Source organism: Equus quagga, chromosome 7 (genome assembly GCF_021613505.1).
Source record: "Equus quagga isolate Etosha38 chromosome 7, UCLA_HA_Equagga_1.0, whole genome shotgun sequence".
NCBI lineage: Eukaryota > Metazoa > Chordata > Mammalia > Perissodactyla > Equidae > Equus > Equus quagga.
In genome coordinates this window covers 124,745,592-124,769,369 of record NC_060273.1, presented here as the reverse complement: position 1 = coordinate 124,769,369, position 23,778 = coordinate 124,745,592, and the positions used below count along the sequence as shown (strand labels likewise).

General features: G+C 39.3%; 1 protein-coding gene across 1 annotated transcript in view; it reads left to right on the top strand.

Annotated features, from left to right (window-relative positions):
• XRCC4 (X-ray repair cross complementing 4) overlaps positions 1–20,896 on the top strand; it is a 287,532-nt gene extending 266,636 nt beyond the window's left edge. The window contains exon 8 of the mRNA XM_046668025.1: positions 20,840–20,896. Within this exon, the coding sequence (XP_046523981.1) occupies positions 20,840–20,864 (25 nt within the window). The 3' untranslated portion in view covers positions 20,865–20,896. The remainder of the gene's footprint in view (positions 1–20,839) is intronic.
• Positions 20,897–23,778: the final 2,882 nt, after the last annotated feature.

Here is a 23,778-nt window from a genome sequence, read left to right as displayed (position 1 = left end):
ATATGTATACACACATATACACTTATATGTGTATGTATACACATATATATAAATGTATTTTGTGTATATATATATCCATATATATGTACATAATAATGCATAGACCTACAGAGGGGTCAGAAATATACTGAAAAGAAGAATATATCTCTATTTTATTCTAAATTATTGAATTTTCAAAAATGTTTGTATATCTCTGGTGAAATATACACTTAATTTCCCTCTTTTTGACATTGTTACCAGTTGATATTTTTGTTCAACTGATATTTCAAAAGCAAGTGAATTGAAATGTAGGATTTAGAGACCCCGTTACATATTATTTTTCCACATGGATAGATGAAAATAAAGGTTAAACTGTGTCCTTTGGTGATCTGGGAGCCAGGGTATAAAAGACACAATGATCTTGTAAATTACCGAAAAATGGCTTATTTAGTGTCTGATCAAGATAAATGACACAAAGCAGCTGTAAAAAGAATTCCCACTAGCCATTGACCCATAAACAGTGGTGTCATTTTTCATTTTTAGAAAAGTATCAAAACCAACTTAAAATAACACCAAATCTTTAGAATTATAGTTAAACATCCTAAATTCTGCTTCAGAGGATATTATTTTAACTAATGTTATTTTTTAAGTTAAAATACATTAAAACATTCTGATTTCTACAGGACTTTGATGGCTCTTAAGCACGAATCATTTTTCTGTGGGCCCACTGTACCCTCAGCATCTAGAACAGTGCCTAGTACCTAGAAAGTGGCCAACAAGTGTTGTTGAATGAATGAATGAAATATTAATAATATATTAACTTGTGGATATTTGCATACTAAAAGTGGTGTCGCACACACAAAAGACGAATATACAGAACTAATAGACACGTCATAGTTATGAATGTTTGTTGACCACTTTCTATGTGCCAGGCATTATGCTAAGTGCTTAACATGCGTTCTCTTAAATAATGATCAAAACAGCCCAATAGAAAGTAGTGGTTAGGCTATTTCACATAAGAAACTGTGGCTTAGAAAACAGTAATGATATGTTCAAGTTTACATAGCTAATAAATGGTGGAGCCTAAGTTAAAATTCATGTCATCCTGGCTGCAGACTGTACATATTTTTAAAAACTATGTACCACTCTTTCGACGCACTGTGGTTTCATGGCGACTTTATATTCTCTTGGATCAATCAGAGATTATAGCTACAAAGAAAAGAAAAACTACATTTTACTATTTCTAAAAGAATTAAGGCCCTCAGGAAGCATTAAGTTTTCTATCAGGAGATTAAACGTTTCCATTATTGTAGTATGTAGAAATTTTAAAATTGGCCAATCATATTATGCTTTCTCTACACAGGACATAGGAATTAATCCTGTAAATACATTTGTACAAATGGGAAAAGAAGTAGTTATAAAGATTTAACTCTTGCATTTTTTAACAATAGCAAAAAACTGGCAACAGCCTCAGTGCAACTTGTTAGAGGTCTAGTTAAGCAAATTACGAATGTGTGGTGGATGTTAATAAAAGATGGACAAATTAAATTCCAAGGGTGAAAAGAAAATAGCAAACTGCACATGAGTACCATAGATCTTGGAATCAAGTAGATCTGCTTCAACCCCGGCTCACGCGGACCTACCAGATGTGTGACCCTAGGCAATTGTTTAACTTTTGAGGCCTCATTTTCCTCATCTGTAAAATCTGGATACTAACAGTACCTGCCATATGGGACTGTAAATGGTGTTGGTGAAGGAGATGTAGGGAGGGGGAGTCTCTATGCAGGTTCAGCATATACTTTTCTGTCTTGGTGTCACAATATTTTACGTATCTGCATTCACATAAGTAGACAATTACAAATGGCAATGGCGAGGAAAGACAGCCAAATTGCTGGCCAGAGTTACAACATCTTCCCATTCCTTTTTTAAAGACTATTTCTTATAGAAATTTTAAATTTTGTCAACTGTATCTTTTTTACTTACCAGTCCAATTGCTTCTGTGTATGGCATACTCAATGGACTTCCAATCAGATTCTGTTCTTGAAATGAGGGAAATGTTCATCAACTACCTTTTTCAAGAGAGAAAGAGATGTTCGGCAATGCTTTTTTCCCTTTTAAATCGTTAATGCTGTTAATTGCATGTCAGTAAGCAAAAGAAGAGGAGCAAACCTTTCAGGCACAACGAGATCTACTCTCTGCATCCGATACTTAGACTCCATTCTCAGCTGCGACTTTCATCCAGGCCATGTACCGTGAAAACATTCATAGTTTGGCCATAGAGTTGTCAATTGGCTTAGTGAAAAAAAAATAAATAAATAAAAAATCTGCTAAACAGACCAGCTCTCTGAGCCAAGCTTTATTATTAGAAGCACAATGAACTCATTAATCTTATTCAGTCTTACCTTTGGTCATCATGCTTTTTGTTGATTTTCCTTCATGAGGGAAAACATGTTTCCAGTCCTGATTCCAAACACTTGATCATTTTCTCCTTCGGACAAGCTAGTATGTGTCTACAGAGGTAAAGCGAGACTTAAAGTAACTTCCTACCTTCCCTTTAACCTCAAAATAGGAAAGTGAAAATTACTATGTTTTCCAGAATTTACTATTTTACTTCCCTGTGGTCCACACTAAAAAAATGGGAGATAAATGGGAGGCGAGATGATCTCACTGTGTGAGGTGAAGGCTGCAGAGACACCTCGACCTTGAGGCAGGCAGTTTCCCCTTTGGATAAAGTCCAAATACTTCAACGTGGCTTTCACAGCAATTCCTGATGGCTGCTGTGATGTTTGCCACTTCATTCCCTCTTCTAATGTCAGGTTTCTGCTTTTCTGTAGGCACTTCATTTCCTCGAGTGCTCATAGGCCTTTCGAAGTACAGTTCTTATGGCCTGGAACTGTTTCCACCCCACCTCTCAGTGGCTTCTCTCTAACTCCTCCTTACTACTCTCTCTCCATCCTTCAGCAAGATGTCATGTCCTTTGTGAAGTCTAACCTGGCCCTGACTGGTTGAGGCAGCTCTTCAATATGCTTCCATGTTTTCACATATTTTTCCTGTCTTGATGCAGTTATCTGAGTATATTGGAAGTTCCTGGAGGAGTGAGATCTTGCCCTTCCTGTTCACTGATGGATTGCCAGGACTTGCCATGGTATGTCAGGGCCAGAGGAGTTTAACACGTAAATAAATAAATACTAAATTTTCTAATACTGAGCATATGAAATGTTTCTGTACTCCAGGCTTTCAGAAGAGAACATGAGACAGTTTGCTATTGCAAAGCAGGATGCTTGTGTCAACTATTGATTCATACAACAGCATGTATGACTCTCAATCGCATTTTGTAAAGTGAAAGAAGCCAGCCCTTGTGGTCTAGTGGTTAAGATTCAGAGCTGTTGCTGCCACTGCCCGGGTTCGTTTCCTGGTCAGGGAACCACACCACCAATCTGTTGTTGTCATGCTGTGGCAGCTGGGTGTTGCTGAAAGCTATGCCACCAAGTACCAACAGGGTCACCCATGGTGAGGAGGTTTCAGCAGACCTTCCAAACTAAGCACACTAGGAAGAAGGACCTGGCCACCTACTTCCAAAAAAATAGGCCATGAAAACCCTGTGAATAGCAATAGCAGCGGAGCATTACATCAGAAGGTGAGAGGATGGCACAAAAAAGACCACTCGGAGTTCAGCTCTGCTGTACATAGGGTCGCTACGAGTTGGAATCGACTTGATGGCACTAATAACAAAAAAAGTGAAAGAAGCCATACATAAAGCCTGCGTATAGCGTGATTTCATTTATATGTCATTCTGGGCAAGGCAAAACTAAAGAGTCAGAAATGGTTCATAGATCAGTGGTGTCCAGGGGCTCTGGAGGGACAGGGAAATGGACTGCAAGGTGACAGCACAAGACAGTTCAGGGTAATGGAGTTGGTCGGGATTGCACTGTGGGGTTGGATACATGACTCTGTGCTGCATTTGTCAAAGCTTGTAGAGCTGTTCACTGTGCACCCTGTATGCAAATGTAAAAAACATTAACCCGGATGCTGAGAGAACTCAGGATAGGGTGCAGAGTGTGACAAATGAATCTACAGTCCTGGGCCCCATGGCAACATTTCGGTCAACGATGCACGTATACCATGGTAGTCCCAGGAGATTAGTACCATATAGCCTAGGTGTGTAGTAGGCTATACCATCTAGGTTTGTGTAAGTACATCCTGTGTTGTTAGCACCACAACAAAATTGACTAATGATGCATTGCTCAGAGTGTGTCCCTGTTGTTAAGCGACCCATGACTATAACTGTATTACAAATGTATAAAGTAACTTCACGGGAGGGTATGGGGAAGAAAGAAGCTGACCTGAGTATTGTTGGCAAACAGTGTTTTGGCTGATACTGTAAGGTTAAATATAAAAGGAACTGTGCACTAAAACTGGGCTCTAGTTGGTAAATTTATCTCTCACGGGATACAGTTTTACAATTCTTAGCACATGGATATTGTTAGAGTTAAACATAGAAGTAAATACATTGTGATATTGAGAGCCCAGTTTCTCACTGTCTGAGAAAGAAGTTACAAATAAAGGAGTGAAGGCTAGAATGAAAACTGCCATGCTGGGTTAGAGTCAGAGAGGTCGGGGTGAACTCATGTCTGCTTAAATATAGATAGATAGGTGATAGATAGACAGATAGATGATAGATAGAGCATATAGCTTTAAATATATATTTGCATATATACAGATAAAGAGACAGAAATAAATATTTATTTATATATGTGTATGTATATATTTATATATATGTATGTATATTTTACACATAGCGATACACAAATAGATACAGAAATAAATATAGAAATATGTACATAGAAATATATATATATTCTATCTTTCTACTGAGAAGGCCTTGAAATAGTGACCCCTCAATAGAAACAAGTACTCATGGGCTCTAAATACCATTCTCCACTAAAAGGGACTAGGGTTTCTTGAAGGAATTTTTGATCCTAGGACTGTAATATCCTAGGACTTCTCGTATTAGATGGTAAAGAAGTAATAATAATAACTGTTTAAAAACCAGATGCAGGCATGTCAAAAGGACACAAGAGACGACCTAAAGAGTTCCCATACCCAAAGGTGTAACAATTTGAGCAATGAGATAAATAACAGTAATATTGGATTATAAGCCAAAGAATAAAATAGATATCCATAAATCCATACAGATATAAATAAGTGATTAATAAATAAATAGATGGGGAGACGGGACAAATATTCCTTATGGAAGAATCCCAATTAATACATTGGAGTTAAGGAACTAGAAGATCACCATCGGAAAGAAGAGCACAGTAGGGGCCGGCCCGCTGGCACAGCAGTTAAGTTCACGTGCTCTGGTTTGGCAGCCCAGGGTTTGCCAGTTCGGATCCTGGGTGCAGATCTACGCACCACTTATCAAGCCATGCTGTGGCAGGCTTCCCACACATAACATAGAGGAAGATGGGCACAGACGTCACCGCAGGGCCAGTCTTCATCAGCAAAAAGGGGAGGATTGGCAGAAGATGTTAGTGTAGGGCTAATCTTCCTCAAAAAAAAAAAAAAAAGAAAAGAAAGAAAGGAAGGAAGGAAGAAAGAAAGAAACGAACAGCACAGTAATATGTGCTGTTGGCAAGATCCAGTGATGAATGCTAAAATTAGTGCATGAAACTTTAAGGAGAAATGGGATGTTTGCATAGCCCAAAAGTATCTTCCTCAAAATATTTATTAATTACTGTGGTGGTTTTACCATATGTCCACAAATTCAAGGAAGTAGAGTTTAATTTCCCCCTTTTTGTATGTGGGCTGAATTCAGTGACTGGCTTCTAACGAATAGACTATAGAAAGGGAAAAACAGTAACTTGACATTTGAGAAACCTGGCAGACACCAGGTTAACCGACAGATTGTGGTTAATATCAGCAGTGATGAGACACATCGAAATCATGTGCCTGCTGACATGATACGCTGGGAAGGCACTTCCTTTCCATGGATTTCTACCCCCAAATCCATCAGCTCAGTCTAACCATGAGAAAATAGCAGACAAATACAAATGGAGGAAGAGTTTTCAACATACCTTACCACGAAAGAGACACAGTCATGAAAGAAACTGTCACAGGTTGGAGAAGACATGACAAGTAAATGTAGTGGGTTATCATGAACTGGATCCTGAAACAGAGAAGGACATTAGGGGCTGGCCCCATGGCCAAGTGGGTAAGTTTGCACACTCTGCTTCGGTGGCCCAGGGTTTCGCCAGTTCAGATCCTGGGCACGGACATGGCACCGCTCATCAGGCCACGCTGAGGCAGCATCCCACATGCCACAACTAGAAGGACCCACAACTAGAATATACAACTATGTACTGGGGCGCTTTGGGAAGAAGAAGAAGAAGAAAAAAAAAAAAAATAAGATTGGCAACAGATGTTAACTCAGGTTCCGATCTTTAAAAAAAAGAAAGAAAAAAACATTAGTGGAAAAACTGAGGCAACCTCAACAGAGTATAATTAATAGTGTTGTACCAATGTTAATGTTTCCTTTGGATAAATGTACCATCATTATGTAAGATGTTAATGTTAGAGGAAGCTGGGTAAATGGTGTATGGAAGCTCTATGTACTATTTTTGCAACTCTTTGTAAATCTAAGCTTATTCAAAGGAAAAAGTAAAAAAGAAGAAGATAGGATGTGGGTTGTTCATTGACTTGCTAAGATCATAGGAATATTAGGCTCAAAGTCCACATAGCCACAAACAATGTCCCAAATGGAATAGTGGAACCTGCCTCCCCAGTACATTGCCACCATGATTGCTTTTAACTGCTGACAGCGTTGCCACCAACATGAGATTCATCCACAGGGGCCACGGCCACCGCTGCCCTGGGAATGGGATCTTGTGCAATAGTCACTGACTCTAGAAAGAATTTCCCAAAGCTCCTGCTTCTTTACATCAATAGCCCTCTATTCAAAATATGCATATGTGATGTGCTTAGTGGAGGCGGGGTTGGTGCCCATATCCAGCTGCAAGAGAACCTGGGAAAGTGAGTCTGGCTTTTTTTTTAGTTTCTTATGGGAGGAGGTCCTCAAACATATGAAGGGAGTTCAGATACTTGGCGGTCAAGAAAAATGGAAAAATGTCTCCCATATTTTGTGAATATAATGTTGGTACAGTTAGAACATTCAAGCTAATATAAAGTAAGTCTTAGAACAATTGGATCCAGTATATCTAATCGTATAAAACAGAAAACTAGGTAGAAAGATGAGGCAAAGAGAAGACTGCCTTGTTTCAGCTTTGAAGATATGTATTTTGATTTGACATAGCTTCCCAGTACGCACTGTCTTACGAATCATCATTTTCCTTTAGTGTCACTGCTGCCCCTTCACTAAAAAAAAAAGAAGAAAATGCAAACAAAAAGCACTGCATTATTCCAAATAAAAATATTTCTTCCTCTCTGATTGAAGACAACGTTTTGTCACAAAGTTTCTTCTTAATTTTTAAACACACATCGCTCATGAATTGCTAATAAAATGCTCTGACTTAATTTATGAAAGAAATCAAATAGATATTGATTTGTACTCAAGCCTTGAAAATCAAGTAAGCACTTATTCTTTCGTTTTTTCTTTTCTTTTCCTTTCTTTTCGTCTTCTGTGAGCAATGAACTCAATGCAGACAGAAGTGTGGCGGGTCGAGGCTATTATCATCATCCCAATGGCGACACATTTCCCTTTGTTGTTACCTTCAGTCACCTTCATGGCCTCTGCTTCTACCTCATTTGTTCTCTTTTTAAACTTATGGACAGTTAACTGGCTTTTAAAATGGAAAGAAATAGAACAGATACACTTTGGCCAATAATTACATTCTTAACTTCATAAGAGAGTCTGGCTGCCACCATGATGAAGTGTCCAATGAAAGAGAAAGGGCAAAAAAAATGTCCTTCTAAGCATTCATCATTACCTGTTGCCAGGGGATTTGGAAAAAAAAAAATTAAGAATGTCTTTGTGTGAAAATTCATTATAAAATCCCCCTCTCAACCAAAATCTTGGCTCATGATGGAGTTAACTATTCCTTACAACCATGCTAGGAAAGCTGGCCTTGAACTTTCCATCGTAATCCAGTCACACAAAGATATGGCAAAGACTGGTTAGGCTTGGGCCACAGAGTCAACCTGTAAAAATGCCCTTTCAGGGCTGGCCCAGTGGCTTAGTGGTTAAGTTTGTGTGCTCTGCTTCAGCAGCCCAGGGTTCATGGGTTCAGATCCCAGGTGGGGACTTACACACCACTCATCAAGCCATGCTGTGGTGGCATCCCACATACAAATTAGAGGAGGATTGGCACAGATGTTAGCCCAGGGCAAATCTTCCTCAAGCAGAAAGAGGAGATTGACAACAGTTGTTAGCTCAGGGCCAATTTTCCTCACCAAAACAAAACAAAACAAAAACAAAAACACCCAAAAATGCCCTTTCCGCTGTGGGGAAAGAGGCCCAACACATGCACTGGACCTACACCCCACCTCCACGTCATTGTCTATTGTCTGTGAGCGTTTTAAGCCAATTAGAATTTGGAAATTTTCTTTCTTTGTAAGTCTGAAAGTAAAACCAAGAAAGGATTCTTTCCTTCTGAGTGTGTGAGAACACAGAAGGGACAAACTCAAAACATAGGATTGTAATAGAGAAAAGCTTTATTACTGCCTCCCAACATCCCTAGACAGTGGAGAAAAAGGAAGTCTAGGTCCTTTGCCTAGAAAAGAGGTAAGAGTTATAAATCTTAACACACCAGGCAGGAGAGGGAGAATGACTCGAATACTGCAATGAAAATGCTGACACTACTAACATTGATTGAGCACGTCCCATGCGCCAGACACTGTTTAAAATGTTTTATGTGGATTAACTTGTTTAATCCTCAAAACAACGTATGATAGAGGTACTATTATTGTAATGATTTATCGGATAAAAAAGATGAGCACAGAGATTTTAATCAAATTGCCAAATGACACAGCTACTAAGAGTTGAAGGCAGGATTTGAACTCAGGTAGTTTACCAGACTGCATGTGAGTCTTTAAGGAGTCCCAGGTGCATCTGATTCGTTGAGAGGAGGGGAGCAGGTCCTCAGCAGGTTCCAGAAGATTTAATGGAGAGAGAACGGATCTGACTACATGTTCTACTGCGCCAGATGGTTTCTGGGAGCAGTCATGGCTCTAAGATCAGCAAGACCTTTGCAAATGAGACCACGTACAAATAACACACCATTTTCCCAATTGACATCACTAAATCCCAATCATAAGCTTTTGTTTAAAACTTGCCATTTGCACCGGTGTTCGTCCTCCAGCACTGTTTTAGTTAGGATCAGCAATGTTAGCTGCTGTAAAAATCTCAGTGGCCTAGCGAAACAAGAGTTCACTTCTCACTCTTGTCACTCTCTGATGCAGGCTATCACGGGGCCCTGCCCCACTCACTCGATCGAGGGCCTAATTTTCTTCCCTCTTCAATATAAGATTGCCTGGTGTCATCCAACAGGTGGATGAGCAAACAGAGAGAGAGCAGAGGATCCCAAGAGAGGTTGTTAGAGATCAGGCACGTGGCTTCTACCCACATTTCCTTGGTCAGAGTGTCAAGAGGCTATGAAATGTGGTTGAGTGTTGGTCCCAGGCAGAAGAGGAAAGTTGTGTGCATCTGGGGGCACTGACCTTCTCCGATACAAAAACACTAAGCAGTTTCATCCACTGTGCTTCTGTGGTAGGGTTTATAGGCTTCAACTAATTTAGGAGGTAATCTGCGGACCAGAGGAGAAAGTCTCACTACAAAGTAACCTGAAGGATCTGTAGTGCACACCTGTGTCCTGGCCAGCCCTCTTTGTTATACTCTCTTGCTTCCTCATGGCATCAGTTTGTGAACCCGGCTCCCGGCTTTAGCTTCCTCTTCAAGCTCTGGTGTTAATCCCTTAAATTCTGTCAATGCGGTACTCACGGTTATACTAGAGAATGTTTCTTTGTCTCCCCAACATCATCTTAGCAGAGTGAGTTGCTGTTAACTACACAAATATTTCTTAATTTGATTTTATTAAAAATAAAATCATAGCTAATTTCTTAAAAGGGATGTTTTATCGCTAACTTTATAAAGTACTGAGATATGACTATGTAAAATATTCTGAAATCTTAATTTTCAATATTTATGCTGAGTGGTATCGGCTATATCCAAGCCCTCAGAAAAATGCTCAAAAGTTAAGAAAGCATGACTACGTTAGGAAAGCTAAATGACTCATAATGATGGCTCGTTCCATCAAAGCATTTAGCGTTTCTTATTGAATTTTCTTTGGAAGGTGTCAACCATGTTTTAGTGATAAAAGAACTTAGCTGATCTCCAGCAATTACCATTGTGAGGAAAGGCTAGGAGCTTAGGCTCTGGTGACAGACTTCTTGAATTTTATTAGCTGTGTGTCCTTGGGCAAGTCACTTAACCTTTCTGTGCCTCAGTCTCCTCAACTGTTAAACAGAGATAATAATAGTACTCACCACATAGAGTTGACGTAAGAATTAAATGAATTTAATCCTCACAACAACCTTCAGGGGCCGCTGCTATTATTTTATATTGATATGCATAAAAACACTTCGAGTAGTGCTTGGCACATATAAAGTAATCAATAAATATCAGCCATGATCATCATCAGTATTATTATTATTACTGCTATCATTATTATTATCACCCCTCAATCAAGAAAGAATTGTTTTGCATTCTCAGATGAAAACTGTTGAGTTTTGTTTTGAGATAGTTGAAAGCCGTAGTGTTAGACTGTGGTCCAGAAAGAAATGCTGCAGTGAGGATTAATTGTCAGTGCATCCAATAGTTGAAAGTCAGTAGGCTTGAGGCCTCATTCTCAACCATAATTCATTCACTCAGTCAGTCAGTCAGGCAAGACTTGCTGCATGCCTACTGTGTGTCAATATCATAGCTCTGGCACTGACCAGCTATGTGCACTGGAACAACTTTCTTTGCCTCTCTGAGCTTGATTTTCTTCATGTGAGAAGTGGGGGAATAATACCTACTTTCATCTTTGTTGTAGAGAGTAAATGAAGTAAGAAATTTTGAGGAGCAATGGCTCCACGACTGGCCTGTAATAAGCAGTCAATACAGAAATTATTTATTTATTTATTTATTTTAAAGATTTCATTTTTTCCTTTTTCTCCCCAAAGCCCCCCAGTACATAGTTGTGTATTCTTTGTTGTGGGTCCTTCTAGTTGTGGCATGTAGGACGCTGCCTCAGCGTGGCTTGATGATCAGTGCCATGTCCGCGCCCAGGATTCGAACCGACGAAACACTGGGCCGCCTGCAGCGGGGTGCGTGAACTTAACCACTCAGTCACAGGGCCAGCCCCAATAAAGAAATTATTATTCTCACCAAAATTAACATAAAAATGTCTTTGTCCTGAAACATGATTCTTTCTTACTCTTTTTTGAACTGCAGATCTTGACTTCTTGGTACGTGGTAAAATCAACGTTTAAAATAGAATCAATGTTTTTAAAAACCAACATTTAAAACAATAGTATGGACTACAATAGAATAGCATGGACTAAATGAAGAGATTAAACTAGAACAATACAGATAAGATTGCATCACATGTGCTGAAACATTAATTTCACCTATGAAATACCTACCTGTATACGGGCGTTAGTTGTGTGTAAAACTTATTTCTTACTCAGAATTGCAATCAAACACGTTTGAAAGCTTTTTCACAGTATATAGACAGTGCTCTGTGGGCACCTGTAATGGCTCAGAAGTCAGAACACCGTGTTTGTTAGGAAGCTAGCTCAAAGAAATATCTTTACCAGCATGTCGCAGAAATAACACACGCAGGATTTTTAAATCAGTCAATACCTAGCTTGCTTGGTGGTTGGGTGGAGAGGGTTAAAAATGTTACCTACAAATGAAATATCAGGATTATTGGTAAATTGTGCCTTTCTATGGTACCTTTGAAACATTTTGCATTAAAACTGCGCCCTCCCCAGTGAAGGGAAATCCAGTAGCCCTCTGTTGTTTCTCCTGACACAGACGAAAGGGAAGAGAGCTGTCACCAATCGCCTGAGAAACTAGGTGAATAATTACCATCTTCTCAGGAGAGTCCTTTGCCCTAAAACCCTTCAGTTCCAGATCATCTGTCTTTAGAGTTTCTTGAGCACATAGGCCTCCTGTCTTTTTGTCCAAATTAAGGGCACTCAGAAGAGCTGCGCATCGGGCACTAATGAATTCTCTGAGACTAATCCACACAGTAATGAGAACTGGAATCTGTCACTCACTCTCCCGGGAGGTAACAGTTCACATGCTGTTACATCACCCTATTAAAATAGCTTATTAGCGGTGTTGCTTGCCTGCTACTGTTCATTAAGAAGGTGTGACCAAAGAGACACGTATTTGAACAAATGATGAATTTAATTTGAATTGTTCTCCATTTTGTTTTTATGGCTGAATGCACACACGCTGAAGTACATAGAAACATTTTATGCAGATCACATATACCTTAGGGAAGTATTAACAGAATTATGACTTTTCAGCAATTAGATGAAAAACAAGATAGATGAAAATCTGCATCCCCTTCATGTGAGGAGCTTGGGTACCCCATTCCCTGCATTTTTGTCTCCCAGGAAATATTTGTGATTTTGCAAGAGGCTTTCATTATAGCATAATGCATTGTGCCATGAAACCATTGATAAATCGTTCTGAGCGCTAAATCGGGCGGGGGGGGGGGGGCGGTAAATTTAGATAGAGTAATAGGGAGTCGGGTGCAATCTTTATCATGAATCCACCAAATTGTGTAAACATTTCTTTGCTGTTTATTTTTGCCAATATAATACCCCAGTAAGAGCATGGGCTTCGGTCTCATATGGAGGTTACGTAAGTCCTGGCTCTCCCTTTGGGTTGTTGTGTGATCTTAGAGGAAATCATTTAGCCTTTTTATCCTCATTCACTTCATCCGTAGAATGAGAGCACAATAATATCTATCTCATACTTGAGGTTGTTGGGAGAATTCAATGTGCTTAAGTAGTTCTTGGCTTATGGTAAGTACCCAGTAATACCTATTATTATTATTATCATCATAATCTCCATCAGTATCCATTCTTCCTCCTCCAAGGAAAAAATCAGAAGGAGGTTTTTTTTTTTTTTGGCTTTTGATGTAGCTGTCTGAAAACTGGAACTTTGGAGTGTAGCTCAAGAAATATTGGAGAGCAACATCAACGCGTTAGCAAGCTCGGCGGCCCCATCAGATGCCCTGCAGGCCCATCCTCAATGACCTTTCTCCGCAGAGCGTTTCTTACAAGCAGTGCTATGGGGCTACCAGTTCCCAGCTGTGTGAGGAGGAGCAAGCTTCTGCAACTCCCCAAGCTTCACGTTCTTCATCTTCGAAAAGCAGATAAGAACACCTCCTTCGTTGTGTTGTTATGAAGATTAAATCAAATTAAATAAATGTTGTAAAACATCCATCAACGTGTTTAGCATGTACAAGCCCTCGATAAACTGCAATTGTCATGATTATTAATACTCATAATGCCACTGCCCCACCCTCGGTAAGACACAGTTCTGAATTACTCTCTAACAGCTGGGAGATGCGGGCTGGACCCTCCCACCTGTGCCTGGTCTCTCTTATGTCCTCAAAAGCCTGCAGACCCAGGGGGCTGCGTGGAAGTGCACGGGTTACAGAACAGAGCTTTTCAAACTAGACCATGTCATACTTAAATAGAATCTGTAACTTTGGCCTCATTCACTCAACCTTCTAACAAACTTCACAAAGGAGCCTACGTAAATGTCCTAGTTGTTTTACTGTTAGATCGTTAATTGGATTAAATACTACTTTAACAATATTAAGAATAATTTTTGGATTCATATTATTGGTAAACAACATAAACCACTCATAGCCTTTCAAAATTTTTGAAATTAAAAGGTTATTCCAAAAATAACAATCACATAAGCACCATTATTCTAAAGTATAATAGGTTGAGGGAGAGACTACAGATAATTTTGTATTTTTCAGAGTCCAGTTAAATTCATGAACTGGCAGTTAAAATTGCACACAGATGCTATTTAAAACAAACAAGATTCTTTCTTACACTTTGGGACTTTGCCTAAGTGTGTCCCGAGGAGTTTTGTAGCTGTGTGGTACGTACAAAGTGAGGGTTGAGTTTTCATCATTTTGCATGAAATATGTCTTTCCAGATTTGTGTTTCCCACAGATCTTATTTCAGTTATCTAAAATGCAATACAGTTTCGCCAAAAGCAAACTCTTAATAGCAATCTTGAAAATACATTTAAAAAATATCTCCACTTCTATTCATCTTGTCTAGCGTGAAACATCCTCAATAGACAGCTCACCACCTTGAAGTAGAAGAAAACATTAGTAATAATAATATGATAATAATAGTAAATAGCTCTATCCCGTTTCCACATCCTGCCCTGTAGTAAGCCCTTTACAGGTATTTTAATCCTCTTATCAACCCCAAGGGGTAGATACTACTTGAATCTCCATTTTACGCGCAGGAAAGTAAGCCACAGAGCAGGTAGGTAACTTGCTGAAGGTCACACAGGTAGAAACTGGAAGAAGCAGGACTCAAACATTAGGTTTTTACCCTAAAATATCATCTGGCTAAAATTGTTACAAGCCCAAAGCTTATCAAATTTATCAACATTAAACTTACGGGACATCATTTGGCGACGAGGACCCCTGTCTTGAGATACAGTGCAGGAATATAATTCCTAACTAGGAAAAAAATCCCTTTTTTCCTATGGCCTGGTTTCTCTCAAACTAAGCTAAATTTCTTTTGTGTTTGCATGGCCTGGGCTAATTTGCATGACTAGTTTAGATAAAGCAAGTGAGAGAAGACAATTTTTAAAATCACGTTATAAATTCCTGACTCAAAATTGAATGGGTTATTGTTTTTTGAAGGTGACATGGTGGTTGTATCAGGCTAATTAAAAAACAATGTCTACACGTCTTCTAGGTAAAGCTGGTTAGGGGGATAGTTTGGTTGACCCCTACCACGCAGCGCCCTGTGGTTTGGGAGGTGACCCTCATTCCAGAGGCAGGTTCTGACTTGACTATGCCAGTAATACTGTCCCCATCTTCCTTGCCGGTATTGTTTGAGGAACTAGTGCCGAAGCCAATCAGAGTACAATATTCCCCTGGCTGCCATTTCCACAGGAGTGTGTGACCAACGTTGTCCCCATCAGACTCAGCGGAGGAGCTTATCCTGTGGCTGAAAGGAGCTACGCTCACTCCCACTGGAGAAAGAGACAGGATAAAGTTAACACTGTGGACAACAGAGGAGAAAGGGAAAGAACCTGAGTGTTTGGTGGCGTTCTTGAGTTGTCCAATCAACCAGCCCTACAGGCCACACTGCCTTTAACTTTCTTTTGAGGGGAAAATATAAGTTTTTAGCATAGTTTAAGCTTGTTTGAGCCTGGCTTCCTAATAATTTGAAGTCAAGCTCAGCTAGGAAACACATTTTCACCCCTCAGCACCTGCCCTATAGTCCTGGTTTTAGAGAGACAATTAGGATCTGTGCATTTTGAATCACTGATAATTTGGTTCAAACCTATGAACTGACTCAGATTCTTATTGACATTTATTTTTATTTGTTTATTTATTTTAAGATTGGCACCTACACTAACATCTGTTGCCAATCTCTTTTTCCTCTTCTTCTTCTTCTCCCCAAAGTCCCCCAGTACATAGTTGTATATTCTAGTTGTGGGTCCTTCTGGTTGTGCTATGTGGGACACTGCCTCAGCATGGCCTGATGAGCAGTGCCATGTCCACGCCCAGGATCTGAACCGGCGAACCCCAGCCTGTCGAACTGGAGCATGTGAACTTAACCACTCGGCCACGGGGCCGGCCCCATATCCGCATTTATTAATCACATAATGTAACACATGCCAGTCACAATGTAGGAACTTTCATGTACATTTTCTCTAAGTAACTTCACAACAGGTTCCAGGAGAGAGACATCACTATCCACATTTTTTAGGTGAATAAGTGGAAGCTTAGAGTGACTAGGTAATTTTCCTCGTGTCACACTGTTACTTGGTGGAAAATTCTTACTTGCGCTCAGGTCTTTTGACTCCAGTCTCCAATGCTGTTACCCCAGCACTGTGATTTAGTGATTCAGGGCAGGAAGGATGGGGATACAGAAAGAACTCCAGATCATTTCAGTGGGAGGCAATTTCTGTTCATGGGACAGACCCCCACCTTAGACATCATACTCTATCACTTTGTTTTTCTTATTGAATCTTATGGAAAATCACCAAAATCATCATGTGTGTAACATTCTATAATTCTATGTAAGCTGAAGTAGAAATATCTATTCTGGCACAGCTGACACATTTCTCAAGTTTCTTTCCAGTCACATAATAAAATTAAGTATAGATGTGTGTGAAAATATATAGAGAGACATATAGTATATCTGAAACATATTTAATTTAGCTTTTAATTTCTTTATTGTCCCATAATTCCTCCTTTCTTGGATTTGCTAACTGAAAACATTCTAATGAATTCTAAATGGAAAACATTTGTTACTCATTCTAGGGCTGCATACTGAATTAGGTTTGGATAGCGTAGCAAATAAAGATGATTATCACACAGGAGAGTGAAGGGATCCAATGTAACATAATGTCAATCACAGATGTCAAGGTCTCTATAGAGCCTTATTTGTTGCTTTTAAAAGCCTGAAGTTCTTCAGAGAGTGCTACCACAAATTCTCTTGATTTTATTAAAAAATTGGTCTAGAAAGGTAAAAACTCAAATAACCAAAAATCTCTCTCCCGCTTTTCCCATCCAGTGCTTTGTCCTGAGTGTGTTTCTTTGGAAGCCAAGATAAGTTGCATTTGTTGCAGTTTAGGACTTTAGCATGAAATTAATTTTCACCGTGGCCAACAACTGGTGTTCAAGTCCAAGTGTCCCATTCAAATTGTCCAGAGATGCTGTAAACCTAGAGCTGGCTCATGAGTCTGGGCAAATGCAGAACTTGAAGAACAGAAGAAGTTTAAACTTTCACCAGTCGTGCTGGCAATGACTTAACTGAAAGGAGCTCAATACCAAGTAACAGGCTTTACAAGGCTGCGCAGAGTATGTTGGGCCGAATAGAAATTCCGTTGGATCTCGATAGGTATTATGTTAAAAAGTATTCCATGAATACAATATGTAGAATTGCCTCAATTTCTTTACCTAAAGAACCTAGTGTGTGTGTGTGTGTGTGTGTGTGTGTGTGTGTGTTTGGCTAATTAGAGGACCAATGCTCCATAAAATGCTCCAATGGGAAGTGTTGGGCTCTGGCATGGATAAGCTCTGTTTGAAATAGGTTATCTACATGAAAATACAGAGAATATGATGCAGAAAACTTGTTTCTTTTTAACTATTTTTGTTTGGAATTATTGCTTTGAATCGTTATTTTAGTTGAAGTACTAACATTTCACACAGCATATAACATTAGTGTTTCCTAAATCATTTTGTCTCCATTTCTTCTTTTTTCTCTCAGGGAAACATGGAGCGGATAATTAGGACAGTTATATTCTATTTTGCAGTTGAGGAAAGCAATGGAGAGAGAAGGTAAATGCCTTTTACCCTCAGCACAGGCTAGGGCAGGGCGCCGGAAACTAAGGCCCACAGGCCGAATCGAGCCTGCAGCCTGTTTTTGTACTGTTTGGAAACTAAGAATTTTTTTTAAAGATTCGTTAATAAAAATAAAAAGACAGAGGAATATTTACCATCTGACTTTCTGCAGAAAAATTATACCAACCTCTGGACTAGGTTATGCTGTGATAACAAACAATGCTCATATCTCAGTGGTTTTGTCCAATAAAAATGTATTTCTTGCTGACGCTACATGCCCAATACAGGCTGTCAGGCATCAGGAGTCTCTGCTTATCCAGATCACTCAGGAACCCAGGCTGAGGAGACTTCATGTCATTATGTGCTTCCATGGTCACCATAGCAACAGAAAGCGAATGTGATGAGACAAACACTGGCTCTCGAAATTTCCTCCTGGGTGTGGAATATACCACTTCTGCTCACACTTCACTGGCCAAGCAAGCCACATGGCCTCACATTACTTCAAAGGGGCATGGAAATGCTATCCTACTTTGTGTCTGTACGAAGGAAATTCAAAAATATTTGATGAACAGTAGCACTAGTGCAGGGTACCCATACTTGCACACACACACACACGTGTGTGTGTAGAAAGCTCGTTCAAGAAGAAATGAATTAGAATCCATATCCTGTGAAACTTGATTAATTGATTCTTCCTTCTCTCTAGATATATATGCATGCAGATATATTGATGTCTTTATCATATATATTGATATATGGAGCTCTCTATTATACAGATTGAATTCCTATCCTATATTGAATTCTGCATATATCAACATATAATAGATATCTCTCTATAAATTTATCTATCTATCCAATGGCAAATATTAGTATTAGAAGGAAACTTACAGTCGATTCTACAGAAACTTCTCTTATTTTGTAGATAAAGACAGGTGAGGTTAACAATGACAGATCCGAAATGCAAGGTACCACATACTCCTTCCTCTACATTAAACTTCTTCTTTTCTAAGGAAAAGCCTTCTATCCTTTCGAAATCATGCTAGATAAATTTTTATATGATCTCATGTTGGAAATGGTTGCTCTGTGTGACAAAGAGAAGTTTATCTCCCCTCCCCGACCTCCCCTGCCCATACATACACAGTGGAGAACAATCTTCTGGATTTTCAAGCAGTGTGAATTTGTAGTGTACACAAGGCCGAACTGCAGTCCGAAATACTCCCACACCTGAGAGTACACTGGCCATACACTTCTTGGCTCAGTGGCAAAGCGAGGAAATTGTGAGTGATAAAGAATTGAAGGAATCATTTTCTTCCTCTTCACGTATGCTTCCTTTGTGCAAACAGAGACTATTGGTGGGTTCGCTGTTTGTCTCTTTCCATCTTCAACCTTTTCTATTTACTTAGGAGATGCCAAATGAGAGAAACATAAATTGTGAGTGTTTTTAACGGTACACATGGCCCATCTATTGGTATCTGCTTTATCAGTGGAGAATTTTACTGCTCAAATGGCAAGATTCACAAATGGCCAATTCCTGAGGAGGGGAAAAATCCTGAAAGGGACAGTTTCTTTTCAGGAGAATAAACTACAACATTTAAAGAGAAGAGGTCCTGTGAAAAAGCCACCAGTGGAAAGGTCCCAGCCTGTCTTCCGTCTGTGTTTGGGGAACGGTTAACAGCAACGTGTGGGAAGTCAAACAAAAGTGCAGAGCTGAGATTTTCTTTGCTTTTTAAAAAAAGGATGTTTGTTTAAGGAGAATATGTGTGGGGGCAGGAAGGGGGAGAGCGATGGCCCTTGTAAAGAAAAGGGACGTGGTGAAACAAATAGCAGCAGTTCACAGGACTTTTGTGCGTGCAAGATGGTAAATAAACTAAAGAGGCAATTTTTATAAAAGATATTTTCCCAGTCGTAGAGGAAAGACAGTGATATTGTAAGGTTGCTGCTTGATCATTAAATCCATCAGCTAGAGCTCAACTCATGAGCATCACTGATACCCGTCTCAGTTGGCTTCTCTGGGTTTTTCCGTCTTTTCTCTGACAGTCTTCATATTTCAATTGAATTTCTTCTGGAATTAACCTGTACCACTGAGAAATATGATTAAACTGCATTAAAAAGCCTCTGATTTCTATCTTGAAAGAGAAAATATAATTGTAAAGATAGTGCCATTGCTACTAGCCCAATTTTCAAGGCATCTGGGTGTCAGCAAGTTACAGGGTAAATCGGGGAAGGCATTTTATCAGACAGGGTGCAAAGTGATGAAGAAACGCCAGAGAAAGTGGGGGCTTTTTCTTTTGAGTACAAACATCTAATCATAAAGGCTACATTTTGGTTAAAGATTATGTCTGCAGAAATGATGAGTTAAAAGAATTATTTTATATGACTTTATTGGCTCATGAATATAAACAACTTAAAAATATTATAAATACTTACTTTAAAAGGAGCCAGTAGTATTTTTAGTATTTAATTGTCTTCAAAGAGAAACAAGTTTAAGATTCTCAGCTTTTCACCGATTAAGTTACAAGCTGTTGGATTCTCTATGAAGTTTTGATAACGGTAGAAGAACTTACATAAAATCTTATCCCCATGTATTTAAACCTTTCTTATTTGTGCAAATTCAAGTCAATAAATGAATGTAAAAATATCACTCATATTTGGAGTAAAATTAAACTTATTTCAAAGAAAGTGTTCGATAGACAGTGTATCATTCAGTTTCAGAAAAGAAAGTCTTCAAGCTTTACGCTTTGCCAGTCTTATTTATTGGTGGATCATATTTAATCACCGAAGGATTAATATTCTTGTGCATACTGTAATTAAAAATAAATAGATCACTAAGTCACCTAGTCTTCAAATGTGCCAGATGAGGCAAACATTTCACTTCTGTAAAAATAAATTTCTAATTTTGAAGCATTAGTGGAGCCTCCCGTGAAGGAATTCTGTGATATTTCTTCATTTATCTAAGATACTTTTTTCATACTTATGAATATTTATGAACCACAGGGTTCAATTGAGTATTATAAGAAGTGAGAGGCAGTGTCTTCCAGATGTAAAGGGTGCTTTTTAATTCTATTGCTTCTCCAGATACTCACTAGCATCTTGTCACGCTTGAATGAGCCGTTCAAAACAGAGCTGCCATCTAATCGCAGCACCTGAAGTGTAAAAACGAGAGGAGAATTTAATGAAGCATAAATGGTCTGTTCAGTTGGAGATACAGACTCCTTGACTGTAGCACAATTAAATAAAACACAGTGGAAGCTTCTATTAATCAACTCCAACCACCTTCTGTTTTGCAGACTGGAAGTCTACGAGATCAGTTAACGTCATTATTGTGAAGTGTGGTGCATGGACAGTAAGTGTATTTTGTGTGTGTGTTGGTGTGTGTCTATAATCAAGATTCTACAGTGTATAACACACTGTGTTCAGTGCTGGTGGGGGGATACTAAGATTAATCAATATGGTCGCACTATCTGCAGTAAACAATAGCCCTTATCAGGTGCCAAGAAGCTGGCTTATTTTTAGCAAAAAAAGTTATTATGCAGCTATCGAGGCTTAGGCTGTGAAAAGGCATTGGAATTTGGAAGAATAGGAACTATAGTGGCTCAATGGAAAAAACCCAGCTATTTTTGGAATAATACACTTTCTCCTGGTTTTGTACTGTATTGAATTTCTCAATCTCATGGGTGTGTCTGTGAGGTGACTGTGGGCATGGAAGCGAATGGCTTAGTCATTAAGGGAGAGGAAGCAGGGGTCAGTGGGAGGATTAGCAGCAGTCAAGCACACCCTCTTCCCGCTCAGAATTCTGTAGAAACCAACAAGCTCAGGAAGTGGAAACAGCAATGGGCTGAGAGACCAAGCAAGTTCAGAAAATGGGAATAGCAACTAATAGATCTAAAAATCCACCAAGAACACACTATTCATTCATGCATATTCATGCATGCAATATTTCTAAAATATTTTCTAAAATAGAGTACCTATATATCTAAACCATTTGGGTGTTAGTCACTACATTTACAGTAATGAATAAGATTGACATAGTTTCTGCCTTGTTGTCGTTTGTAGTCTAGTGGTGAGTGGTTGGCTGTTCATGCCATGAGGCTGTATTACCTACCACTTTTCCTTGTTGCGACACAGTTCGCCAGGATCCAATTCAGCATCATTCATTTCATTTAGTTGTTATGTCTCTTTAGACTTATTTAATCTGGAACAATTCTTCAGTCTTCCTTTCATTTTCTCGATCTTGACTCTTTGAAAAATATAAGCCTATTATTTTGTAGAATGTCCCTTAATTTGGTTGTTTCATGTTTCCTTATGATTAGAATCAGGCAATGCCTCCAGGAGAGAAATACTACAGAAGTGATGTTGTGTCCTTCTCAGGGCATCACGTCAACGGGAAGACACGTTGCACTTTGGAATTCTTCAAGCACGGCCATAGTTCTTTTTTTATTTTCTCTTATCACTCTATACTTTTTTCCCTAACCTCTTCCGTCTCCATACTTTAGATATCTATCTTACTAATGTGTATCTAGTTTGAACATTCCTTCTAAACTCCAGACCCGTAAATGCAATTGCTTATCATTATTATTATTATTAACAACTCCAGTTAGATTTCACAAAGGCACTTCATACCTAATATCTCCAAGACCGAATTCATGGGACTTATCCTCTTACAGTGTTTCGTATCTCAGCTAATGTCATCGCCATCCAGTCAATTATGCCAGCCAAATTCTAAAAGTGGTCCCTGATGTTTCCTTCTTCCTTGCCTCCCCCAGTTCAAATTTATCATCACGTCTTGTCAGCTTTACCTCTTAAATACCTCAAATGAGAGCTCATATCTCTCATTCTTCACTGACAACATTTTGGTGCAGAGGTTGTTCCTCCCACCAAGTCTACTTGGTAAAACTTACTAGCTGGTCTCTCTGCATCCCCTCTGGCCCCTTCCAAACTTTCCCCACATTGAAAACAGAGTGATGTTTCAAAATGTTATTCTAATCAAGTCACTCTCCAACCGCCTTCTCCCTTGCCTCCCCGAAATCTCCCGTAATTGCTTCCCATTGCTCTTAGGATGAAGACCAGAGCTCTTAAATCACATAAAGCTCTACATGGTCAGACCTCTGCACGCCTCTCTGCCCCTTCTCAAACCATCCTCCCCTCCACTTCTGCCTCTCAGCTGCACTAGTCTTAAGTCCCTAGGGCAACACTTGACACATGGCCTTGTGTATGCTGTTCACTTCGTCTGAACCATTCGTCTTAGATCTCAGGTTCCGGGAAGCCTCTTCTGACTTTCTCAGTCTAGGTCAGGTTCTCGTCTTACATGCTTTTATAAAATACATTCCTTATAAGCAGAGCACTTATCTCCACTTGTAATTTTACAGTACTTATTGTGATTATTGGAACAATTTCTATCTCTCCCAGAAGAGTGTAACCACCACAAGCACAAGGATTGTATTTGATTTTGCTCAATTTCTCATCACAGATCTTGCAGCACCTAGTACAGCCCCTAGCACACAGCAGGTGATCCGTAAATGTTTGTTGAATGATTGGGTAACATAAGCTGTAAAGGTTTGCCGTACAATTCCATGGAATAGGCAGTGAAATAGACATGAACTGAGTCTATTGGGGCTAAACTTCTTCCTTAAGAAAAACAAAGTGCCTTTAGAACTTTTGAGTCTCCAAGCCTGAAATATTTATTGGGACGTGCCATTACACAAGCACAAACTATCCTTTTAGTCACTAGTTTATTGAGTGTTTCTGATTTTTCCTAGAAAGCGTTCCTGAAATGTGCTAAATTTATTATTCACTTGAATTCCTCAGGAAAAAGAAACTCTTTATCTTAAAAAAGTTCATAAGCCCAGTTTTTAAGTTATTAATAATGATGAACAAAGCAAGGATGGTATTTCTACATCCACAATTTTTTCAAGAAGTCAATGGCTTTCTTTTTCCTCAGTCTCGGTCAGGCTCTGTAATGGCTAATTTTCTGTGTCAACTTGACTGGGCTGAGGCATGCCCAAACAGCTGGTAAAGCAGTGTTTTGGAGTGTGTCTGTCAGGGTGTTTCCAGAAGAGACCAACATTTGAATCAGTAGACTGAGTAAAGAAGATCCACCCTCTCCAGTGTGGGTGGGCATCATCCGATCTTTTGAGGGCCCCAATAGAACAAAAAGGCAGAGGCAGGGCGAATTCTCTCCCTCTTCTTAAGCTTCTCCTGCTCTAGGACATCAGAGCTCCTGGTTCTA